The 26096-nt window shown below is 40.1% G+C and overlaps 2 protein-coding genes across 2 annotated transcripts; both read right to left on the bottom strand.

Annotated features, from left to right (window-relative positions):
* Nucleotides 1-6146: 6146 nt before the first annotated feature.
* On the bottom strand, nucleotides 6147-11107 carry LOC139721351 (rhomboid-related protein 4-like). The gene is made up of 5 exons (XM_071632669.1): nucleotides 10930-11107; nucleotides 9798-10107; nucleotides 8781-9020; nucleotides 7730-8065; nucleotides 6147-6657 (listed from the first exon to the last, which is right to left on the bottom strand). The coding sequence occupies exons 1-5, from the start codon at nucleotides 11095-11097 to the stop codon at nucleotides 6458-6460; spliced, it is 1254 nt and encodes a 417-aa protein (XP_071488770.1). The 5' UTR covers nucleotides 11098-11107; the 3' UTR covers nucleotides 6147-6457.
* A 9769-nt stretch (nucleotides 11108-20876) lies between these two features.
* LOC139721350 (transmembrane protein 256 homolog) lies at nucleotides 20877-25601 on the bottom strand. The gene is made up of 4 exons (XM_071632668.1): nucleotides 25314-25601; nucleotides 23233-23270; nucleotides 22725-22805; nucleotides 20877-21755 (listed from the first exon to the last, which is right to left on the bottom strand). The coding sequence occupies exons 1-4, from the start codon at nucleotides 25423-25425 to the stop codon at nucleotides 21612-21614; spliced, it is 375 nt and encodes a 124-aa protein (XP_071488769.1). The 5' UTR covers nucleotides 25426-25601; the 3' UTR covers nucleotides 20877-21611.
* Between the last annotated feature and the right edge of the window lie 495 nt (nucleotides 25602-26096).

Genomic DNA, 26096 nt, shown 5'->3' with positions numbered 1-26096 from the left:
TTTCCACTTTTACAGAGTAATGCAATGACACCACCTCGTGGGGAGAGTGTGCACATGAACATTATCTGTTAACAACACATTCACAGGGCCTGAAATCTGGATTTCATTGGGCACAAGTTTACAAGAAATATCTGCGTTGCGTACTTTCAAAGAGGCAATTTAGAAATAAACTGTACAAAGATGTTCTGTTTGAAATTATCAATCCTCCTGCTTGATATCCTCCCCTCTTTCCATCTCTTCTTTCCCCTCTCATCTCAACTTATCTCATCAATCCCTCTATTTCATAATCATCTCCTCTTATAATCTCTCTCTCACTGTGGAGCTTCAGTTTTAGTTATTGTTGTGGTTCTTCATGCCATTCCGGTATACATTCTGTTTATTGTTACATGTATCTCGTAATGATGATATTTTATTTTGTTTTTTATTTTATTTTATTTATTTATTTATCTATTATTATTATTATTATTATTATTATTATTATTATTATTATCATTATTATTGTTATCTCTATCTTCACAAGATATCTCTTGGAGATTAATATCACGTCAAGTTCCATCCTGGAACCTTAGACTTCCAGTACTTTTCTCAGGATTCGTGCCGTCCCCAGCAATGCTGCTTTTTGGAGCGTTTGCACTCGATCTGGCACACCAACGTCGTCCAAGTGCCGTCGCAGCTGCTTTGGCGTTGTGCCGAGTGCTCAATTATTATTATTATTATTATTATTATTATTATTATTTTTTTTTTTTTTTTTTGGGGGGGGGGGGGCTAAATAATGTAAACTATGCTTTTATTTATCCCCCCCCCCCCCAACTTTGGTTCTTACGACTCCAAGTTTTGCAAGTGATGTTATTAGTACATGTACAGTGGATTCCCATTATAACGAAGTGCTCGGGACCGGCAGATTTCTTTCCTTATATCAACATTTTGTTAAAACCGAACAAACAAACAATACAAAAACAGAGATCCCATAGCTTTGCGACCTGGATTTTTATTTTGTTGTAACCGGAATTTCATTATAACGGGAGTGCACTGTATTATTGTTTCGATTATTTTTGTACATAACAGACAAAATATTATTGTATAATAATCATTGTAACACATCTTTGTTCCATGGTTTTGCGAACACAAAGTGGAAATACATTGTAAATTTAAATCAATCAATGAATGACTTCTCCACATCAGCCTGACATGTTGTACACACTGAGTAATGATTTGTCTTGGTATTTATCATTCAAATCACATATGCTAATCAGTGGAGACAAAACATAACTTTTCAGGCATAAACTGGGATGAAACAAAGTATGTGCTTTTTTTTCTCGCTCTGTTTTATTTCAGCTGATCATGCCAGAACTTAAAATGTTACAAATAATATTCTGTAGAAATACACAAGATATACATATTTTACCTTTTAAAAAGTCCATGAAAAGTGCACTTTCACCACTTTACAACATTACAAATGTTTTTCATCTTCAAGAAAGTTTTTCCATCATGGCATAGCATGAGTCATGTACAAAACTAGTGTGATAAAAGTTCAGTGTTCCAAGATAAAGCACAATGTGCATAACAATATCATGATAATGTAAAATATGACCTGCTTTCCCATCCTGTAACATGAATAAAACACATTTTGTAGTACTTCTACAATTTTTGCCCTTTTCTCATGAAGCAAACTACCATAGAATATCTGTCAGAGTTCATGCAGCAAAGTTCATACATAAAACACTGATGATAATGGAACATACAAACACATCATCCCAAATAACATAGCATGGTTGACACATAGGCCCGAATTCACGAAGGTGGTACAAATGAAACCATGGTTTAACCCATGGACAAAAACCATGGAGCGCCAAGTGTATTATCATTTTGTGGACGAAATGTTCTTTTAGTTACAAAATGTTGCCATTTTGTCGCAAAATAATCATTTTATCAACAAAATGACTGATTTCGTAACGAAATATTCCATGCGACACTTGGCGCTCCATGGTTTTTGTCCATGGTTTAAACCATGGTTTCATTTGTACCACCTGCGTAAATTTGGGCCAATGTGTCCTATTACTGATAAATCAGATCTGTTAAACAAACATGTACATGTCTTCGAATACAGTGTCTGAAATTGATTGTGACCTATAAACGTATTTCAGTCTTTTCATTAGTATTGATATTCTATATTGTCAGGTAGATTCAATATGGTCATATAAAGGCAACTGATGACAGATTCTTCTCTTATTCTAGAATATTTATTTAACTAAAAAAAACCCCAAAACAAACACGTATATGTAGACATGCAAATATGTCACTTCTGTTACATTAACAACAAATAATGAGTTGGCTTATGCACTAATAAATATAGAATAAATTATCTAATATACAGTGCACTCCCTTTATAACAAACATGATTATAACAAAAATTGGGTTACACTGAAACAAAAAAGCAGGCCCCAACATTATAAGCTCTATATTTTTATCGTTTATTTGTTTGATTACGATGCAATTTCAATATAACAAAAGAAAATTACCTGTCCTACAAAGGACTTTGTTTTATTGAGAGGCGACTGTAATTGCCCATGATGACTCCTAAACAGGCAATCCCCCAATATGAAGAAAGTCCTTCAGACAAACAGCTTTCTTTCTTCATATCAAAATTTTGTTACAGCCGACCAGTTGGTGTCTATATAAGGATATTTAGATGACAATTTTTGGACATGAATATCCACTTCATCGTAACAAGATATACATGTACAATACCACTGTGTTCATTATATCAGGAGTGCACTGTATTGTGGACTGTCATTCAGGTGTATATGCCTGGGCACTGAGAGACAATAGCAACACAATTAACCCCTTGAGGACGAGTCCCAAGTATACTCACGCATTTGTCTGTGGGAAATGTGTGCTGTAGCAAAATCAGCCCGTCCTCAACAGGTTAAGATGTAGTACTGTATAGTGTATTAAACTTTATCTCCTCATGTCTCCAAAGAGAGAGCATACTGCACAAACAAAGATCACAATCTACGTCAGATACTAACTGAAATATATTTGACGCCCTTCATTGAATCTTGATACATTTTTGTATAAATTTACACATATACATACTTTGTACATACACAAACATGCATCTGTGTGGGTGTGTAGGAATATATTGTACATACTAGTATATATACACATACACATAACCATATTCACAGCTACATATAAACTCCTCAAAAAAAGTTCTGCAATTCAAGTTTGAGGGGTAATATATCTCTTGTTGCTTCATCATCATACATGAATGTGGTATCATTAGAAAGCTTGATTATTCCTCTTTACATGTACAATGATGTGCCATCTGCTGTGATTATGTAATCATGGAATGTGCAGTACTATTGAATATAGGGCAGAGTCTGCATCGAAATGTTGCAAAAAGCATTGTTTTCAACACCGAAGTGTCTTGTGACGATGCAATGTGTTTTGAAAAGTACCCAGATGACAGTGCATGTCTTGCATGAATGTGCACCAGAGCTGCAGTTTACTGAGTGGTCGTTCGTGAAATTTTTAAAGATGCCACGCTTATTGAATCTCCTAAAGGCCTATAGGCAATTGGGCAACTCCAAGCAGGTGTACCCCAAAAGGATGTTGCGGCCCGGTTTGGGGTGAGCGCAAGCACAATATCAAGATTGCGGGTGAAATTTCTTGAAACTGGGGAAGTTAAAGACAGATCAAGGAGTGGGCATCCCAAAAAGACAACCCCGCAAGAAGATCGGTCCATCACACTGTCTGCATTAAGGAACCGAAGGCTATCTGCGAGAAATCTCCGAGACAGATTTGCAAGGCGATTTGGCAGAAGATTGTCTGATTAGACAATCAGGAACTGGCTCCACGCAACCAACTTGCTCGCAAAGCTGCAAGAAAACCGGCAATGACTGTCTTCCACCGTCATGCCCGTATGTGCTGGTGTCGTGAACACTTGAGATGGAACCAGGAGATGTGGCAATCTGTTCTCTTTTCCAATTAGTCAAGATTCTGTCTCAGGAAGCTGGACGGTAGGATCAAGGTCTAATTACATCCTGGCGAACGGTTTGCAGATTGTTGCGTCGACAGATTGACAGCGTTTAGAGGGAGAAGTGTAATGGTATGGGGCGGCATCTAAGCAGTGGGCAAAACGCCGCTTAGCATCATCAATGGCAACATGACGGCCCAGCGATACAGAGATGAAGTCCTTTAGCCAGTGGCACTTCCGTATTTGCACCGTAACCTTGGACCGAATGACATCTTCCAAGATGACAACGCTCGTCTGCATAGAGCATGGATCATCAACGAGTACCTGCGGGATGAGGGCATTGAGAGGATGGAATGGCCAGCGACCGCCCTGACCTTAATCCTATCGAACACTTGTGGGATCAGCTCGGCCTGTCTGTCAGGCAGAGAGTGACTGATCGCACGACAGTGGCAGACCTGCTGCTGATCCTCGTTGAAGAATGGAACGCCATCCTACAGCTTCGTGTGACAAGAATGGTGAACAGCATGAGAAGGAGGTGTCAGGCCGTAGTTGCTGTCCTTGGGTCATCTACCCGCTACTGACCTAATGAGATGCAACCATTTCTCAATAAATGGAGAGGAGACAGACACAGAAAAGATTGTCTGTGTCTTCATTCTTTTGTCATTGAAATTTGGATGAATTCACTTTTTTTTTACCTTGCTGCATATTCAGAGCTGTGCATTCCATGATTGCATAAGAATCACAAGTGACACATCATTGTAAAGAGGAATAATCAAGCTTTCTAATGATACCACATTCATGTATGATGATGAAGCAACAAGAGATATATTACCCCTCAAACTTGAATTGCAGAACTTTTTTTGAGGAATTCAAATGCACAGTTTTGCACATACACACACACACATACACACAGTCAAGATTATATCTTGTAATATACATGCAACGGACACCAGTCAAGAAATTTGTATGCAACCAATGTAATATGTGCACACAACATTCACAGGCACACAGTGAAAATTCATTCCTGCATTGCTTATACCATGGAAAGCTGGTTTGGCAGAAAAAGGCAAAATATCATATAGAGTTCCGGAATCGAGTGCGTGAACATGAGAGTCAGATAATGCACATACCGAACACAAGCCAAGGTTTAAAAAACATAAATGAAATAAAAAATGCATATAATCCATAAAAATGGAACCCTGATACAGCCTTGGAGACTGCTAATTTTTCAGTTTATACAATATTAATGGCATAGAATTTTCATTTTTTGCTGAAAACATCTGTCCTTCACATCTTCCTACATCATCTAAATTTTCAAGACTTTCTCACTTAAAGAAGGACATATGGAACATAGTTCATAAAGTCCCCTTATCAGAAGTTCTGCTACTATGCCTGACCTCACAATCATAATAATTTCCTGTGATCTGGTGAATTTGGTTAAAAGCGGAGTCAAAAGGGGCCTGATCAAGTTTCCATCCTATCAGAATGTTCATCAGAGGCAAAATGACAAACATGTGTGGAAAGAAATAATTAAATTATGTCCTTGACTACACACAACAAGCATAGTCTAAGTAGGGCTTAGAGACACAGAACAATGAAAACAAAAGGGGTGGGTTAGAAGTCAAAGGCAGGGAGCCAAAAACGTAAGGAAGCCGGGGTTTAAAGCAAAAGGGTGACCAGACAAAAGGCAGAGGTGGGCCAGTGATGATCCCACAGGATCATAGGGGGCAACCTGTGAAGAATAAAGATGAATAGGAAGCCAACATCAAATGAGATAAGGAACAACAGAAGGATAAAGAGCAGGAAAATAATGAATAGCAACAGCCTGAGCAAAGGGGGTGGGGGGGGGGGGTGGGAGGGCTGAACAAGCAGTGAGCCCTAAGCTTGCTCACCACTATTGGATAAGCAGTTTTCAGCAGCTTTTTTTTTTCTATAACGATTGAAAGTACATGTATTACATCATGTAGATTAACATATTTTGATATCTATACATGATTATCTGCAATGGAGTAACTTAATACAGCTACTAATTACTAACAACAGATAAGAAAGATACTCTTCACATCTTAGAAGCGCCGTCTCACCATTTCAAATTCCTGGAGTTCCATAATCTATGAGGCTGGAATGGTTAGTGTGGGTTGTGCTTTAACTTGGGGGTGTGGTATAAAAACATGCTCCTCATCTTTTTTCAATCCGAGACCCGCTTTGGTTCTTACACATTTTTGAGGCCCAGAAAGAATGAATATGATCTTTTAAAAGACACTGCATGTTGTCTATGAGAGCTTGTAGGTCGCAGCCAACTGGTTGAGAAGTGGGGGTATAAAACATTGGATGAATGGGCATATAGTTGATCTTGAATTTTCACTCGGCAACAAGCCAAACTTCAGAATTCGTACACCTGCAACCACCAGCCATCGCCAGCTTAGAATTGCAGAGATAACTGTTCACGGATCTTGTTACAGATCTCGTAAGCACGGTTCATCTTTGCAGATGGGCGAGACGCCTCCTCCTTAGCTCCTCATTTGAGGGGCCGCTCCCACCGTTCTGGGGATAAGGGGGAGCAGGGTAGCCGTGCTCTCTACTGAGGTCAGGATACAGTCTATCTGCAGGATCGTCATTGTCATCCACAGGAGGAGCAGACGGCTGAGGCCTGTTGCCATGGTGATGATCTGCATCAGCTTGATAAATGTATGAAAGAAGAGAAGAAGACATACATTTACAAGCTTACTGTAAAATGAGAAATGTTCGCGTGCATTTTAATTTCATGAATTTCGCAAGAGCCAAGATTCACTAAATTAAACTGCATGTAAAAAATTATTGTCTACACTATATTCTTTGAATGCCAGGGGCAGTTTGCAAAGAAGGCCGCCGGCTCCAATTCATGAAAATTTCATGCCATGAAAATATTTTGTTTTACGGTAATACTTCAAAGAAGAAGTGAATTCGTATACAGGTGACTCCCAATAAAGTGAAGTCCTCTGGACTGTCAGTTTTCTTTCATTATATCATAATTAAATGTCATTATAGCCAAACAATAAAGTACATGTATATAATGATATATGGACAATAATATTCGGACCTGAATGTTTACTTGGGTGTAACAAGAGTTTTTTAATGACCATGTTTATTCCAATGGGAGTGTACTGCACTGCAAAGGAACACAAATACACCATGAAGACTACACACAATGAATGGATGAAACACTCCTCAAGAACAACTTACAGGCAACATCATGTGGAACAGTGTGGCTGTCAGGTTGTGAAAGATTGAAGTATACAATTGATTTGAGCAAATATGGACAACAGTAAGGGGATATAAGCAGACTTGGTGGTCACAGTCAATAACATTAGTGCAAGCATGTACACCTACAAATTGCGATATTTGTAGACTATACTTGTAAGTAAATACAGGTACCTACAAATTAAGATTGCTCATTACTTAAACACAACAACCAGATTGAAAGCAATTTAGGATATTAAAGAGATAGCAAACAAACTAAAATACTGCAAACGGCATACATTTAGCGGGTCTAACTTTTTGCAAATCAGGACTCATCGACGATTTTTGCGAGTGGTTGAATTAGCAAATGTGGAGTACAGTAAGGCACATAGAAATGAACATGTACATGCTTCATTCATGTTGGGATCAGAGTTAATTATTTTCATGTGTTGCTGAATTCGCGAACATAAAAAAACCTGTGAAATATACGGCGTACACAGTAATTGAGAGAGGGCAATGAACAGAACTCACCATCAGACCTGCTCCTCCTCAGTGCATCTTGCCGCTGGTCTTCCTCACTCATCCCACCTGTGTAATCGTCAACCTGATAGCTAGGGAGAGTGGGCGGGGCACCATTCCAGGAACCACTCCCCGAAGCCATCCATGACTGTCGTGAGGATGACGCGGAAGGGTTCGGTGGGGCTGGCCTTGCGTGATTGGCAGACCCACTCCCTCGCCCCGTGGTGTAACCACGCCCCCAGTTGCTGCCGGTGGGGCCACTCGCGTGTTGGGCTTCCTGGCGGTAGCCTGTGGCGCTGGTCCTGGACTGAATGTTTGCCCTGCTTGTGGGTGGCATACCAGTAAATGCTGTGAAAATATACCAGGACAAGCAAAGAGATAGATCAATTACTTGAAGCCATAATCCCAACCACAGATGATAGTCAAGACAAAAAGTTTTAATATCATTCAACCAGCTTTAAATTCCCTATCATTAGGAATTTTGAACGAAGAATAATCGCAAACAAGATGTGACTTTGACCAAAAGTCATGAAATCAAACATATTAGTGGCGATATACACCTTCTGGACTTTTAATTGAACATTCTTTCCTAAGCATCTGCCTGCATCTAGATACTATAAGAGCTGTTATTTTCATGTACACATATCTTCACAAATGAGGAGGTGACAGTGAAATGCTTTTTTCGTGATATGACACAGGCTATCGTAAATACACCCATGCCTGCTTGTTCAATCTGCTAGTGCATCAGGTAGCAATATTTTCACGGGTAGTTAAAACTCGAAGCCCAACAGTGATTTGTGAAATTCGCAAAAATCAAACCGTCCCCAAAACAACAGCGCAGTATAACCATTTACAGCCAAGTCTCCACAATGTCACTTCCCACACCATTTTGTGGTAAAAGAGATTAACAACACTCTGCCATGACTCTACTAAGTGCCCTCCGACTTCAAGTGCTGAAAAGGTTCCATAAATTGGGCATGATCACAACCTTTGAGTTGTGGTCTGCACAGTTCGTAGCATTTATCACCCTTAATAGCAAATAGTCATAGGATGGACAACTCACCAGATGACCCAAGATGCCACACAGCATCCATGATGGGTTTAAGGGGTCCCTTAACATAAGCCAGCCCAACAAGAATTCCCGCCAGGTGCCCAGTGAAGGAGGCGCGGGGAACGATGAGTTGAATGAGGACCAGCTCCACCCAGCAGGCCCAGCGGGAGGGTACACTGAAGAGCCCCATGATCCTCTGGTTGTGGACTGGGGTGTAGTATGTAGTCAGCACTTTCAGGGCAAACAGAACACCTGTTGATTAGAGGTTCAAAGATGGAACTTTGTTGGGTGCATTTGTATCTTTTTATCAGCTCATAGACATTGTAACTTTACAACAACCCCATTTCTTGCTCTAAGTGTTTTCCCATGTGAAGACATGAACACATAGATACTACACATCTTTAAGTACTCGAAACGGACTATATGATGTCTGACAATACAGTACTTTTTTTATTTAATGAGGTAGGCAAATTCAACATAATCATTATTTTCTGTTTTCTAGCATAATGAAAGATTGATCTACAGCATTCAAAAAGAAGGGGGAATAAAATCACCCCTGATATTTGTCATTAATAAGTCAAGGGACCGTGATGTGTACCCTTCGTGTTGTGTTGCAATGACCTACTTGCAATGCTACTAGGGTCAAGAGGTGGTAGTTATGGAGTTATTGGTTGTCCCAAACCATAGTTTTCATTTTCTTTTTTTCTTTTTTTTTTTGAGCAAAAAGCAATGGGAGGAGTTGGGAGTTAATGACATCATCACTTTAATTTGCATCACATGATTCTGACCAATGTCACTGTGTACACTGTATATTGGGTAACAATGTGTAAAACTTAGAAATTCAAGAGTATTCCAATCTCACATCCATTTTTTTTTCTGAAACTCCTACCATTTTGTTTCAATCTGAACTTGAACATGGTATACAGCTGCACTTTAAAAGTACCGGTAGATAAAAAAAAAAAAGAATATCTGCAAATGAAACGACAGGCTTCTGCAACATCAATGCAAATTGTCAATCCAACTCTTCACCTGAAAAGCCAGCAGCACAACTTGTGATGTACGAAGGGTCCTCCAGCAGTTCGGCAACCCCGATGTTGAGTCCAACCAAGAGGGCGTTGGTGAGTGCCGAGAAGACCAGGATGAGGTAAGCAAAGTAGGGCGTGCCCATTTGCCTTTCAAGGGAGATCCCCTTCCAGATGAAAGAGACCATGTTGTAATAGAGGTGCCAGTCGTCGAGGTGGAACCAGGCTGCCAGGAAGAGACGGGGCCAGTCACCTTTGTACCACACTGACACCGTGCTGACGCAGACATTCTTGATTGATGGTGACCTGATGACCCTCTGTTGGTTACAAGATTTTGAGTGAGAAGTTTAGATTTTTAAAAGAAACAACAACATAAAAAGGCATTACTAGCATAACAACATATTTTTAGCATCACCTCTTTACACATACAGTACAAACTTACAATGTATTATATAATGCAGCTACCACTGCAACACTGACACATGATCTGGTCACATTGTTCATTACTTTACAGTGCTGCATACACAAAGCAAACAAAAGCAAACACACGCTCCCCGTACACTACAGCCTATTTGTACAGGTTTCACACTATGATGCCTCTACTAGATCTACAGCAAATTGTTGAATACACATCACAATTACATGAAGGTAGTGAGGTAGGTGGCTGGCAGATGGAGTCAAATATCCTTCCCAGTGACGGATATGGAGTTTCAATCACAGTGCACGCATCATTGCCATGTTCGTTAGCCTATACTTGGCCTCGTTATACACCCTGGGCTACGTAGCTCTATGGAGTTAAGTTGAAATCTAGCGGCGATTGCAGCAAATCGTCACTTCATGTGAATATTCATTGCTCTGTGCATATAGATACCCCTCCTTCCTACTCCCTCTAAAAAAAGACAAGAGTCCAGGGGGGTGTTTCATCAACGTTTGTCAGCGCTGACAACTGTCAGCGCTGACAATTTCAGCAAAATCCTTGGCTTTGATTGGATGAGATGTTCTGGTCACTGACTGTTACTATGGTGATTGTAAGTGCTGACAACTGTTTAGCGCTGACAAACGTTGATGAAACACCCCCCTGATTCTCTCTGAAGACAGAGATTGTGTCTGCAAAATGAAAGAAAGAAAACAAAACCTGCCTTGATGTACGGGTTCAGAACACGTAAGTAGATGAGAATGTTTGCAGCCAGAGTGACCAGTGTGGCTGGAGGGATCCTGCTAAATCCGACGCGGTAAAGTTGGTGGAAGAGGAGGAGAAGGCCGAGGCCTTCTCGCCGATGCATTGCTCGTCGTCGGGGTCGGAACATCTCGGATGACCTAAATAAGAGGAGAAACCAAATGATATTCAGTTTACATGCAGAGTGAAGCGTGAAAATACACAGGAAGAAATCTGACACACAAAAGCAGATAAAACGGGACGCAAAATGCTAGACAAAATGGAAAAGAAAAAGTGTAATGACACAAAAAAACAACAACCTAAACTTCTCTTTGACTAGAAGTATCTCAGGAAAACACACAAGTAGCGCCTAGCGGCAATACGCGTGCATCATACACATGTTGTACAAGTTGGTCTTAAGCCGGTGTACCAAAAAGGTATAGCAATTCAGTTTGGGGCCCGTTGCATAAAACTTACCGTTGAATTTAAATGGTAACTACCGTCAAAATTAGGCGTCACAGCCAATCAGCATCAAGGATTCTAAAATTTACCGCTAATTTGAAGACTTACCGCTAGAAAGGAGCGGTAAGTCCAGCGGTAAGGGTTTTATGCAACAGGGCCCAAATGTTCGGCAATGGAATGAGCAAGTACAGTCAGTAACCTTGACGGTGACTTATCCTAATAGATGCCCTAGTCTAGAACAGCTGAGATCTTGAACCCATGGCATGAGAGTCAAGTATGGCCCCGTACGTTCATAATCATGTTGGCACAGAAATAAGTACTCGCACGCGAGTCACATCTTGGCAGCCAGAATATACTTGCTGGGCCTGTTTAAAACTTCGTACATGTACGTTTAACAGCAACAACCACACCACATACAACGTTACCTGAATATGATGTAAAATAATTGATTATCGATGAACTACACGCCTGCGCAAGGAACGTATTTACGTGGATAGAGCTGCAGTTTCTCAACGCTTTGACTGAAGTACACTCTCTTTTAAATACTGCGGATGATGTGTATGATGTGCGTGTACAGTGTACACACGATGACGGAGTGCCGAGTTTGTTTACGCTTTTTTTCCCCTCCCGTAGTACACGTGTACTTCCGGGTTACGCAATGTGTACTGTTCAGTATTGCTCGGAGCATCCACCTCCCTGCTCGGAGTCATCTCATGGGCGGCCTTTTAGTGCTAAAGCGTGACTTCATGACTTATCATCAAAGATCGGCTATCATTAACAATTTGGACTCGAATTGCTTAAATACCCGTCATTCAAGGCTGAATATTTACGTCTTTTTAACACCCCCTGCAGAAAAAAAGGACGTGGGGAATAGAGCGATTTCTGGTCAACCCGGCTCGATGCTGAGTAGACTTCTCGGTGGCACAACAATGACCTTAAATAGACCATCCATAACTCGTGCACGACGGCTAATGACTTTCTGTTTTCTATTGCTTGAAGGGCAGAGTGTGAGTTAGAGACGTTGACACCAGCATATTTTATATTCTTGAAGATTCAACCTATTCAAGAGCAATTCTAATAGCGGTCAATTCGGCTATAAAAAAAAAATAAGCAGGAATATACGAGGGTTAATTCCTTCTGTGCTTACATCTACAGCTTACACGATTTTCACTTTGGAATAATAACCATCTGAATAACAATAAGTGATTTTCATTGATTCTTCAACTCGTGCACAAAAATATCGGTCTTGCATAATAGGGGATATAGGTTTTATAAGATAAGAAATTATTGGCGATTTAAGATGCGAGAAAGGCGTTACCGTGATGGATGGCATCGCGTGCAACTTCCGTCTTTTGAATAATCACACATACATTATGCCGACTGTCATTGGATATCTCAAACGGTTCGTGAGTTACGCTGTCCACAAAGACGGACGGACGGCCTATAATACCCGAAAACATAGTGCCTCCGGCCACACTGTACTGGCATGCTTTTTCATTATTATTATTATTATTTTCGAAAGTTTCACAGAAAACAGTGCATATGGCCTAATCTTTCTGAGTATATAATCTCAAGTTTGCATTTGGGAATGCATGACCAGAGACTTCTGCTATCATAATTATTCCATCATGAAAGAATCATCTATTTTCCCTTCTTCTTTTCATTACAAAATGATCGTTATCGTGATTGTCATCGGTGACGTGCCAGGTGCATCGGGGGCAAGATTAATTGATGCCAGCGATAAATCATGGCAAGACGTACTTCCATTTATGGAATTAAACGTGTTAGTGAACCATTATCTAACATATACCATCCATAGGCCCCTATCATTTTCTAAAATAAGATTTTCTACAATTTCATCGTTCATATCAGATGCTGTGCTATTCTAGAGTGTGTTGCGGCTATCAAAATTACCATATACAATAATACTGTACCAGAGAGTTCCTCTTACATTTGCACACTAATAATTCAACCTATCTCGTTCAAGACATTTGCATGAATAAGTTATATAGCGATTTATCAAAGGATTTTTTTTTTTCAAATCTATACCAATTTACTGACTTTCTTGTTCTGAATCAAGTTCAACGTACAACCTTAATTAAAAAGTATATCGCGCAGTCACCACCGGTTGCTTTCCTGTTTTTTATCACACAATGAGAGTTAGGGATATCACATGTACTTTGCAATAATTATGTAATCATGTTTCTTGGATACATAATGATTGAGCTAATTTTCCATACTTATCATTTTCAAAGACATCATGCAAGATATCATATCTGCGTGCGCAGGTAGTTCCAATGCAGTATCACAATAAGAGGTATACATAGCAAACCACCAATTAATGGTGAGTCCATGTTCTCATTTTCTTCTCTTTTTTTTTTTTTTGGCAACACCACGTGATGCGCCCCTCCGCAGCGCAGTATGCGAATTTAGAGTCTTTCTAGATACATTGTGTGCTGCATGGGTGTGGCCAAATCGCTGGTATTTGAATCATGACGGGTGGCGAATAGCGTATAGCCTAGATCAATTGTATGTGGTATATATTTATATTCTGTACGTCTTGCAACACTCCGTAGGCCTACGTCTTCTTTTTTAATCTCTAATGTTTGTGCTTTCTTATGCTTTTTTTTTTAATTCTCAAGCAATTCCTCCTCTATAGCATTGACCTCATAATGAGGTCAATGCTAACTCTGTGTATAATAACGCCTCTTATATTCTTCAGGGGGTTCATAAGTTGTGACCTTGACGACTATTGTATACCCGCGAAGTCTGTTATTATGTTTCCAACATTTTTTAAAAACTTGGTGGGCATGTTTACATTTAACTACAAGCATGGCAAGGGACTTATTTTGTTTTCTTTTATTAACTGACATCACTTCTCCAACGTACTTGTTCAGTCAGTTCTTTCGCAATTGAGATTGGGTTTGTTTCCAGGCTAGCAATAACGACATCAAGGTTGTTCCATGTTTTGACACCTCTTGTTGGTATGGGAAGGTAATCCCTCTCTCAGAAGCGAACAAAGAGTAAAATAGGGAGGACGACAGTCTTGCCCTCTTTTGTCCGCTTTTCTGGTCGTGGATACAATGTTTCATTGCTGCACTTTTTCCTTGTTTCCCACTCATTTTTCTCACCTTGTACTTCCCACTCACTTCCCTCTCAAATCCGTCTCCTCCACCGCCATATTCTTTTCCCGTGTACATTTTCCGTGTTTTCATACGAGTGGTAATTTGGGATACATGGGCGATCTGTTATTTTAATATAGGCCTACAGGCATGATTTCGGGTCATTTGCAATGGGTAGTTCTTTTTGTTCATCATTCTGACATCGAAGCTCTTTAGCACTCGTCGCAGGCTACCCACAGAAGCAGGTTCCCCCCCCCCCAACAAATGAATTGGCGTTAATGTCTGGAATAGTTTGCCAGAGTTTTAAGTCCCTTCTTCAAGTTATCCATTTTCAAAAATGGTGTGGATAAGTTTTGGGCGCATAAACATTTGACATTCACGCACAACACTGAGTTTGTAGAAAGTCTTCAGCATCGCAGATCCGACCTGGAGATATTTTTCCCTCGTGGGGAAAGAGGGGACATGATCCAGGTCTTCGAAATATTGCATGGGGTATAGGTAATATATAGACTCAATCCACAATCCTACTTTGTGCAAATCTCGGTATCAAGGAGAGACCACTCCTTCAAATTATTCACCACTCACTGTCGATTAAATGTCCGGAGCAACTTTTTCAGCGAAAGGGTCATTCAGTCATGGAAAAGTTTGCCCAAGATATCACTTGAAACATCCACCATGTTTCAACTCTTTCAAACACGGCTTTAGAGTCACACTTTTTGGTCAGATAAACATTTATTGGAATTGTCCGACATCCACGCCCGCATCACTTGCACCAAGCGCTGACGATCGGGAAACTGACAGGACCCACCTACACTCCCATAGAGATAATGAGGATGATGATGATGATGATGATGATGATGATGATGCTTCTCTCCCTCCCGTACAGATGATATATTATTTACGTAGGTTCTGCATTGCGGCACCTCCTGAGTTCATTCCCGGTCTGGCAGATGGGATAAATGAGGCATATTATACCTCCTCGTCTGTACATTATTATATCAGACGTGTCTAACGATCACTGAATAAGTGCATACGAATTATGTAGGAGAGAGAAAGAGAAAGACAGAGAAAACAAAACTTCTCTCGAAGAAGGAGGCTTACCTGACTGTTTAATGACCTCTGCTTTTGATTCAAGACGGTTGTCGATGGTCAGAACTCTGTGAGCCAAGTAATTACAACTAGGGAGGTGAGACACCTCTCATCCCTGTTATAACAAATCCATACAATACATATCCCAATGGTCAGACTAGCATAACAATTTCCAAGTACATCAAAGCAGATTCCAAGCACTTCAAAGCAGTTTCAGATCACAGCTCTCCGCAATTCAATCGAGTCACACGTTAAGCAACAGGGTCCAATGCACCTGTTGCGCTTGCCTCAACAGCTGGTATCATACGGTACGCTTTTGGACCACTTTGCGACCGAGCGCTCTCTGGCATGGTACGGTAGGCCCTACGGCCCCGTACGGGACGATACGCTTTTGGAGTACATCGGGAAGTGGTCCTCTTTTGGCACGGTATGGTACGGAACGGAATGGTACGCTTTGGGAAAGCGCTTGAGCGTTTCCATACGTTGTATACTAGTAGACTTATAGCAGGCAGAGTGACTATATTCAGTGGCCAAAAGTAGGCATGCGAACGCAAGGACTTTTTAAAACGTTATGGTGAATAAGTTTGTTCCAAGAAGTTGATGTCAAAATAATGATCCAGTCATTGACGAAATTTAGCGCTCTCTCAGAACATACATGTTCATATCCCCGACTGATCTGATTTCAGGCACCCAACTTCCATGAAGTCATAACGTGCAACCTGTATATTAAACGATGAAATTGTGAGCCTCGGCAGCACATCACTAGCCTTCCAATGAAAGCCTTCTGGTCTCGATTTAGGCCTATATTCCACATCGCGTGTCTCATTTGAGACCAGTGAATTTGGCAAAATAATCAGCCATGAATGATACAAAATAAATCAAAACAACAACTACAATATGGATTTGCATGCGTAGTTTGGTTTCCAGACCCTTTGTCGAGTTTAGTCCATTCCACAAAATGCGCCCTCCGCGGCGACGATACCACCCAGCTCAATCTTCTGCTTCTTTCGTTAATATAATAAGAAGCAAGTACAAGCAGATGGTCTGGGGGCATTTCATGAAGCATTTTGGTCGGATATTTTGCTGACAAACTGTTACAAGCTACTGAAATCCTTGCATCTGATTGGCTGAGAGATTTGTCCGACAACTTTGTCGGACAAAATGCTTCATGAAATGCCCCCCCCCCCCCCGAAGCCAGCTGAGCATGAGGGTCTCGAACTGTGATTCAACAATGGTTCAATGTGATTCGTCTACTCATTTTTTATGAGTGTGCCACTATAGCTCATGGAAAGAAACGTTATCAGCTGTTACACACGGTAGCCAAAGAAATACCGAAATTACTGTCGACAGAAAAAGGGAGAATATCACAGGGCATTATCACAGTTTGTCGAGATAAAGGGCCTGTTTAGATTATGAAATTTCATTCCCTTTCCTATCTCAACTTGAAAAGATTTTTTTTTTCCTTTGAAGTAAATGTTCATTGCATTAGCACCTTGCACAAAGATGCTTAGAGACGCTACCCAGCATTTTGATGCAACACGGACTATGCCGGTATAATTATAAGGATTGTTCATATGTGTAACTTCATTGATGAATAATTATAAAGGCACACAGTCCTACCATCTGCTATGCACACTGTCACAATGACAATCACACAAACATACAATCATGCAACAAAACAAACAAACAGAAAGATAGAAACAGAACTAGAAATGTCGCTATGGCGACTGGTATGCCTCCGCCATAATGCATGCTTCTCCTAATAGGTATATAGTACATGTGGACAATGTGTGATGACAATTTCACATAATTGGCAAAATACTAAAATGACATGTTTGTCACAAATGTGTTGAATGTTCACCTTCCTTATCATATACAATGTAGGTTTAATTGGATGAATGGGAGAGCATGTATTTGAGGATTTGAGGACTTTTACTTGACTTTGACCCTTTTATAAGTTTATGCATTGAGTAATTTTCAAGGCATGGAGGAAAAAGTGCAATTTCTGTATTGAATAGTAAATTTTTACCATTTTCACATGGCCTTTGACCCTTGACCTTTGACCCTAAAATTCATAAGAGAGTCACTGTCAGGCAGAACATGCATACATTGTAAATACATGTATGTACTAAGTTTCAAGACAATTTGAACCACTTCCGAGATACGGAGGAACAAGTAAAGTTCAGAACTTTCACTTGATCTTTGACCTTTGACCTTTTTGGCAATAAGACTTCCCAGAGAATCTCTATTGGATAATACATGTACACACCAAGTTAAAAAAAAAACTCCTGCAGGTATTGCATAAATGAGGGAAATAGTCAAATTTTGAAGAGTTGACCTTGATATTTGACCCCTGACCTTTGACCCAATGACTCCAAAATTCCCTAGATAATCACTGCCAGTTAGTACATGCATGTACACTATGTTCTATGAAGATACCTTGAACCATTTCCAAGATATGGAGAAACAAGTAAAATTTTAACATTTTCAGTTGACCTTTGACCTTTGACCTCATGACCTGAAACTCTCCCCAGAGAATCTTAATTGGGTAGTTCATGTATACACTAAGTTTCAAGAAAATATCTTCCGGCGTTGCATAGATGCATGGATATGGGGGAAATAGTACAATTTTGAGCATTTTACATTGACCGTTTGACCTTTGACCTTGAGCATGTGCACCCAAAAGTTGATAGGCATAATTTCACCCCCTCATACACTTGCATGCCAAGTTTCATTAGGATACCTCAAAAGGTTTTTTAGTTACGCTGTCCATAAAATTGATTACGGACGGATGAAAGGACGGACAACCCGAAAACATGTCGTCTCCGGCACTACTACGTGGCGGAGGCATAAAAAGAGAGGTGCAATATACTCCAAAACGAATGCAGCCAGTTAACACCAACACAGCAGACAAAACCCACAATTTCCCTTTCAACGCACAAGTTGCTGACCTCCCCACCCCCCCCCCCCCCCTCACACACACACACACACACACATACATGTGCCCACTTTTAAAGGGATGGTATAGTAATGGTGGAGGTAAGGATTGGGCTTTGAACTATTTGTGAGATACCAAGAAACAACTTATGAAATAGTCTAAAGCATACCATTTTAAGAGGAATCCAAAGTTTATTTGATAAAAACCGGCTTTGGAAAGGCTGAGACATCCAAAAACAAAGTAAAACAAAGTGATCGCAATAAATGGTGGGTCCCACCTTTTATAAGCATCATTCTGTTTTGGATATCTCGGCCATTTCAAAACCAATTTTTATCAAATGAACATAGAATTCCTTTTGGAATTACATGCTCTTTCACTTTTCATAAGATGTTTCTCATTATCTAAAAAAGAAATGTTAGAAACGTTAAGTTAGATCTTAAAGAAATTTATATGAATCCTTTAAGTGTTAACACCTCACAATAATCGCCAGATACAATAATTGAAACCACTAAATGTGCAACTAAAAAATGGAGTACATATGAAAAACACTGCTGTACATTGTTGCTTCAGTTGTAACAAACAATCAACACATCATCAACCAGGTCCCTGTTGTAAGCATACTATCTCTTTCTCTATCTCTCCCTTCATCATGCTCTTGTAATTATCACAAAACAAAAACCACAAACAGACCAAAAGCATTTGATAGTCGGATGTCTTACAAAATATATTCAACAATTTTCGGTTCGTGCAGAGAGCTGCAACCTGAATACTTTCCCTTGTATACAAATCATCTTTGCACCAATAACTCAAGGTTTCATTCACCAGGTAATTCTTTCCGTAAAAATAGTACTACATTTGTACGTACAAAGTCAATTTAGACATAAAATGTATTTTGCACATACATACATACTTCTATGATTCATTTGTCCTACATTTCACGAGGTCAATATCCCCGCTTCTCAACCAGTGGGCTGCAAAGCTATTGCATGTGGGCCGCAATGTCGGCCAAAAATGAAATAGAAAAGATTCATATTCAATATTAATACTAGGCCTCCAAAAATTTTATGGTAGACAAAGTGGGCCTCACTTTGAAAAAGGTTAAGAAGCACATGTCTACAGGGTTCACATATTGATAAATGCACAAAGCCAGCTCACTTTTAGAATGCATGCACAAACTTAAACATTTATGCAAAGTATTCTATGTCTATACTACAGTGCAATTCTGATTGGCCAGTCATAAACACCTTCAAACACTGATGTCTTGGATTTTACAATTTATAGACATACTGAAAGTGGATGACAATACGGTATATTGATAGAATGTTGTTTACCCCCGCATACATACCCCTGTGCAATTTACGTCAGAAAGTGGAAATACATGTACAAGTTTTGTTACAGTGGGTATTGTTTTCATGCCTGTTGTTTGGTGCTGCTTGGTGACTACTGGCATACAGGCATCTCAAGAAGTTAAAAAAACAAACAGACAAGGAAGAATGGCACCATCAGGTGATTTATGGTTTTCATATTCTCAAGTAACTACAAGTCTAATTTGTCTGTTTAGAATGATAAGGGCGTTAAGTTGCCACTAAAGCCATAGTGTTCGAGGCAACCTAACGCCCTTCTCATTCTCAACAGACATATTCATCTGTCTTTTCATCTTCTGTACATCATAAGTTGCATACAAAAATAGCTTTCACCGCAAACTGCTTGAAATTAAGCCTTTATCAGTCAAGGAGATATATCACTGCGCAAAATGACAGGATAATGATGAAGACTCTCAATTGATATGACCTACACTTAAAAAGATCAAAATATATCATGTGAGCACATAAAATGAGGCACTAGTTATTCATACAGGGAAATCCTGTTATAATGAGCTCGCTTAAAATGAGAAACCGCGTTTAAAGAGGTGAATTCGGTGGTCCCAATTTTCCATTACAGCTGTACTGTACTTAGCGGTTTATTGGCAATAATACTAGTATCAGATGGTCTACTTCCCAGTTCGTCTAACACCACTAATGCTTAACTCATTTGGTCTACTATATCAATTTCGTCTAATGTCCGTTTGGTCTAATCCTGACTTGGTCTAATGTCCAGTTTGGCTAATTATCATTTCGTCTAATGACCAGATGGTCTAACCGCAATTTTGATTCCTTGGATTTGTTCCATTTTGTCTAATAAACTGTAGGTATTAGACGAAATGAGCATAGCCCATCTGGAAGTAGGCCAACTGGCAATGAGGCTAAGTGGTAATTGGACTAAATGGTCATTAACCGAACTGGTTGTAGACAAAACAGGATTAGACCGTGTAGGTTGAGACTAAATGGCTATTAGATGAAGTGGGAGTAGACCAAGTGATAGATCACCTATTTAGCTGGTCTCTTGTTTTTAGTATCACATCAAGGTACCTTCTTTAAGGAGATAAAATCTGAGGTCCCGGCAACCTCACTATATAAGGGTTTCCCTGTTTTAATATACTATATGCACACATAAAGATACATTCATTGGTTAATTTTATTGCACTACTGCCATGTAACAAAAGAGTATAAAAGAAACAATATCACTGATTTTAGCAATTATAAATTCATGAACATAGAAATACTGTATACAGAAATATTGATATGCTCTATTCTTTTCTTTTGGAAGTCAACAAAAAAGAACAAAAACTGCTGGTCCCGAGGACTTAGTTCTAACAGAAGTCACCTATTCTTAGATGTGAATAAAATCTTGCAAATTCATGGCATAATCAACAAAAAATTCAGATTTTTACTCCACACACTACCTCAAGTTTGACATTTGATGAAAGCAGCTTCTAATGAGTGTCTTAACAAACCATTTTGCAGATCTATGCTTACACAAAATATGGCTTATTCCTGGTATCTCATCAAAGAAAAAAAAAGAATTAAAACATTCTACCCATCTGCTTGCATCTTGCGTGTGGATGCAGTCAATGCTAAAGAGCTACGAAAGCTCCCTCCCATCCTAGAGACTTGCAAACTATGGCTTCTGAACTGACAATCTCATCCCTCGAGCGATCTGCTTCCTCGGAGTAGTTTACAGTGCTAGAGACAGCCATCCCGCCATGAGGAGGACACCACCAACGGGCATGAGCTTGACCGGAGTGGGGTCACTGGTGAAGGAATAGAAGTACCCCACCCCACAGAAGCCAATGATTCCAGCCGTCATCAGACTTCCAGTCTAGGGGGCAAACAAAAGTCAGTACAAGAGATACAGGAGAATTTGGTACCTTGCCACAAGAGGGCAGCATGCAACAATTGGTAACAGAACACTTTCAGGTTATTACAAGTAGTATTGTCTCTACACATGGTATTGTAATATCATGTAGTATTTTCTTTTTTTCAGCTTTACCTAAATAAGAAGAGTTTTCTTGCAAAACAAGGTAAGTCCATTTTAAAAAACTGAGAAAATAATAAGAAAATATGGGATATTTTAATCAAAACTTCAAGAATATTCCTTGTTATGTTACAAGTGAGGTACCACTGGAAAGGTTTGATTTCGCTCCATCTGATGATGATGGACTTACTTTAAAATGTTCAAGAATGGTACTTACTGTAAACGTGGAAATTTTCGCGGTACATTAATTTTCGCGGATTTCGCGCTACGCTCAGCTAGCGCGAATTCAAAAACGCGCGAATATATCGTCACAATTTTCTACGCACATTTTGAACGGGATGAATTGTGTGCGCTTCATCGATGATACTGCTACGTAGTACAATGTACAGGCATGTTTACGCTACTAGTACTGTGCGAAGAGACGATACCCTAGATTGCTGTGTACTGTAGCATGCATGTGTGCACCGCACGCATCGATGCTACAGTCCCCCGTGACTACGGTACTAGAGTCACAGCTGTACTACGTATTTGAGTGCTTGTACTCGCAGTCGAGCCGCTCGCTACGTCCCTTGTCGTACGCTGGCATAGCAAGCTATGTAGCAGAGGCTTTGGATGAAAGCAGTGAATGTGTACTACAGTAAAGTAACCTGCTGCGGAGCGCGAATTTAAGAACCCGCGAATACGTTTTCGAGCCGCTCAGCGCGAAAAATTAATCGCGCGAAAATATTGACGTTTACAGTAGTCCATTATGCAATGAAATTCTTCATGTGCCTCCTTGTAGAAATTGGTACAATGTCATATGTCCAAACTTACCAAAAGTGGATTTTTACTCATGGGAACTGCCAGTAGAGCCAGTGAATGAATGAGATGGTACTTGTTGGCCGAATCAAATGTCTAAAGAGGACACAAATGGAAAGAAAATGACAGAAGATGAAATCTTTACTATGCCGTTTATTGACGAAATGGTCGGAAGGGTCGGAGGCATTCAAAAGAAACAGACTATCTGTATTAGAAGAGAAAAAGGCTACTGAGGCACATGCCTGCTGACGTTGATATCTAGACCTGCAACATCTGCAATCTTTGCTGCATATCCCACATTGGCTTCCTCAGCCAGAGAAAAACCCTTGACACATGACACACAATTAACTTACCAGTGAGCATCTAATACCTGAATTAGCTGACTGGGCTGAGTGGTGATGGTCATACATGTAGTCTATTATGCTTAAATTACATACTGGCAAAAAGTAATCTTAAAACATGCAAAGTCCCTGCTGCGGGTAACAAAAAACAAATTGTGGTGTAGATTGCCTCGTATACTCACTGTAATCTCATGCTCAATTCCACTCCTTAGCTTCAGAACTGTAAGAGAATAAGAATAACCAACAAGCATGTTTATGATGAGCAAAAAAAGAAAAAGAAAAAAAAAAGGACGACAAAAGGAAACATTATTCATAAAATGGACTACTGGTACTGTATCGCAGTGAATGACGCAACACACAGAATCTCCTGCAAGCATTTCTTGCATTTTGTGACATTCATTAGCAGTGAAAGAATGAAATGGCAAACTACCTCCTAAGATCAAAACAAAACAAAACAAAACAAAACAAGCAAAGCTCAATGACCACTTCGATAATAAAGGCATTTGATGAAAAGTGTGTGACTGTATGAATGCTGGAAAAACGTCCTAAAAAGCATTCTACTCTATCAGCACACCAGAATGGCTCTCTGGGGCTCTTACCTGGAGTAGCACTCATATTCAGTTGGTTCCAACTTGGAACAACAGTGACTAATCTTACACAACATTCAAAAACAGCTTTTCTTTAGAAGCACAGAGGATGTCTTTTGGTAAGATATCAACCCTTTACGTGCCCAGAGAATAGCAAGGAAATAATGCAGACGTCTTATCTACTAGCTAGTAGACCTAAGTGCTTTTCTTATTTAAAAGCAGCATGCAATTAATCATCTATTCACAAACACAACTTTTCCCTCTCCAATTTCTACCTATACTCTGTAATCTAAACTGAACAAGAGGAATCAAAAAAACTTTAATGAATGTATTATAGACAAGTTTGTGTCTCTCTTATGAAAGCTACTGGCACTGTGGTACATGAATATGCCATTTTTAACCCGTTGACGATGAGTTCCGAGTATACTCAGGCACATCACATCTACGAGAAATGCGTGTTGAAGCAAAATAAGCCCATCCTCAATGCGTTTAAGGGTTAATTCAGAACTTCACTCTTGAAACAAAGAAAGGAGGTCGAGTTGAGGTCAGTTCGGTTGTTTTGTTTGCTGAAAAAAATGGCAGACAGAAAGGAATGCAACTGAGTAGATGTAGTGAACCTAATTAGCCTTCTTACATGAAATTATGATGTTTCCTTCTTACTGAGCTGAGTGTGATACATGTGTGCTTAATTTTGTATCCAATTGTTTTAAGGCATTGACCATTGTTATTATGGTTCGTCTCACCTCCCTGTCTTATATGCAGACATTCATATGTGTGGAAATGTTGGGGTTGTGATTGCTTGGATTTCTTTTGGAATTTACAGTTTGTAGTTGTACAAGCAGGTTGTCTTGTACATTATACATGTCATATAAGCAGTATACAAATAATGACTGCTATGAGGGGGACAGTTAAAATTATGGGCCCAAGGTGATGTGAAAACCATAACTATGCCCGAAGCGAAGCCGAGGGCATAGTTATGGTTTTCACATCACCGAGGGCCTACATGATTTTAACTGTGCCCCGAATATCAACCTGTCATTATTTGTTTTATATACCAAAAATATATATTCTGAAATATAGATACCAAAAATATAGATTCTAGTCTCTTTTACAGCACTCTTAATCAACGCTGATCGACAGCGCGGTGGTCGTATCATTGGTGCGTTCATATGAGTGATCTATGTGTACGGGGTTGCGACTGTCTCCAAACCTATTAACAGGGCACAGTTGATTCTATGCCCCGGGCACAGTAAATCATTACGTCATTTTGATCAAAAATGGGGCACAGCTATTTTCATGACTCCACTTTTCACCAATCAGATGAGAGGAATCTATATATGAGGTACACAATAGATTCTATGTCCCTTTCTACTCAAGCTGTAACATATGTCTCGGGAAACGAGATGCTGATAATCACCTATATCAATCATATAACCTCAAAACAGCTGGTATTCTGCAGTTAGGCCTGTTTCTTTAGTAATTTAAACAGCCATTGGCATTGGACTTACGCCACACACACTGACCAAATCCTTGTGTGATATCATCTTGAAATGTCTGAGGCCGAGACCTTTGCCATGTACCAGGTACATTGTATAGTGCCAAAATTAGAAGGATATTAAGCTTACTGATCTTTAGCTTTCATAACATACAATTACAAGTTATTACTTAACTCTTACCATGCGCCCCGTAGGCACCGAGAACTATGGCTGCGAAGCCCGAGAACCCTCCGATGCGAACGAACATGCGACTGTGTCGGGCCATCCTGGCTTGCTGGTTGCTGCTGGCCATTTCAGCAGGTCGTCTCTCTCTCAACTCTCTCCCTTGTCTGTTTTGAAGTGGCAGATTTTGTGTTTGGGCAAATTTATACCCAAATGTGCTCTCAACTCCAAGACCAATTTGCTACTGTACCTCCAGAGTCCAAGTTTGTTTTTCTTCCTGATTTATTTGTACACATACAGTGTACACCACACTCTACTTGTACCAGTCTACTACTAGCGTGCACGTGAGCAGGGCCTGGGAACTCTACATACATCCATGCAGCCGTCGCCTTTCTCTTGCGCAATGCAGTCTATGTGCGGAAGGGGGGGGGGGGGGGGGGGGGGGGGGGGGGGGGGGGTGGAGGGGGTGGAGGGGAGGAGGTCGAGGTAGCGGTTATTGTTCAGTTATGATTAGTGTAGGCCTATGCGCGTGCCATTCAGTTGTAAACATTAACGCCCAGCATAGATCTATACAATTTTGTTGAAATTAAGAAGAAAAAATATTCAAATGGGAAAGCCCATGCTGCATTATTACCTCAATGTTGGGGATTCTGAACAGACCGTTATCACACATATTTTCTGGCTATCCCGATTCGGTATTAATTAGTGAATTCAGGTTTCTCAGATTTGCGGGGCCTAGGCCTTGACCACTTCAATAACCGACCAAGTCTGTGTCGTGTTTGTCAATGAGTGTCTCCGATA

Source organism: Diadema antillarum, unplaced genomic scaffold (assembly GCF_040938485.1).
Source record: "Diadema antillarum isolate AM-2024a unplaced genomic scaffold, OU_Dant_1.0 scf00000141, whole genome shotgun sequence".
Classification (NCBI taxonomy): domain Eukaryota; kingdom Metazoa; phylum Echinodermata; class Echinoidea; order Diadematoida; family Diadematidae; genus Diadema; species Diadema antillarum.
This window is presented reverse-complemented; position numbering and strand designations above follow the sequence as displayed.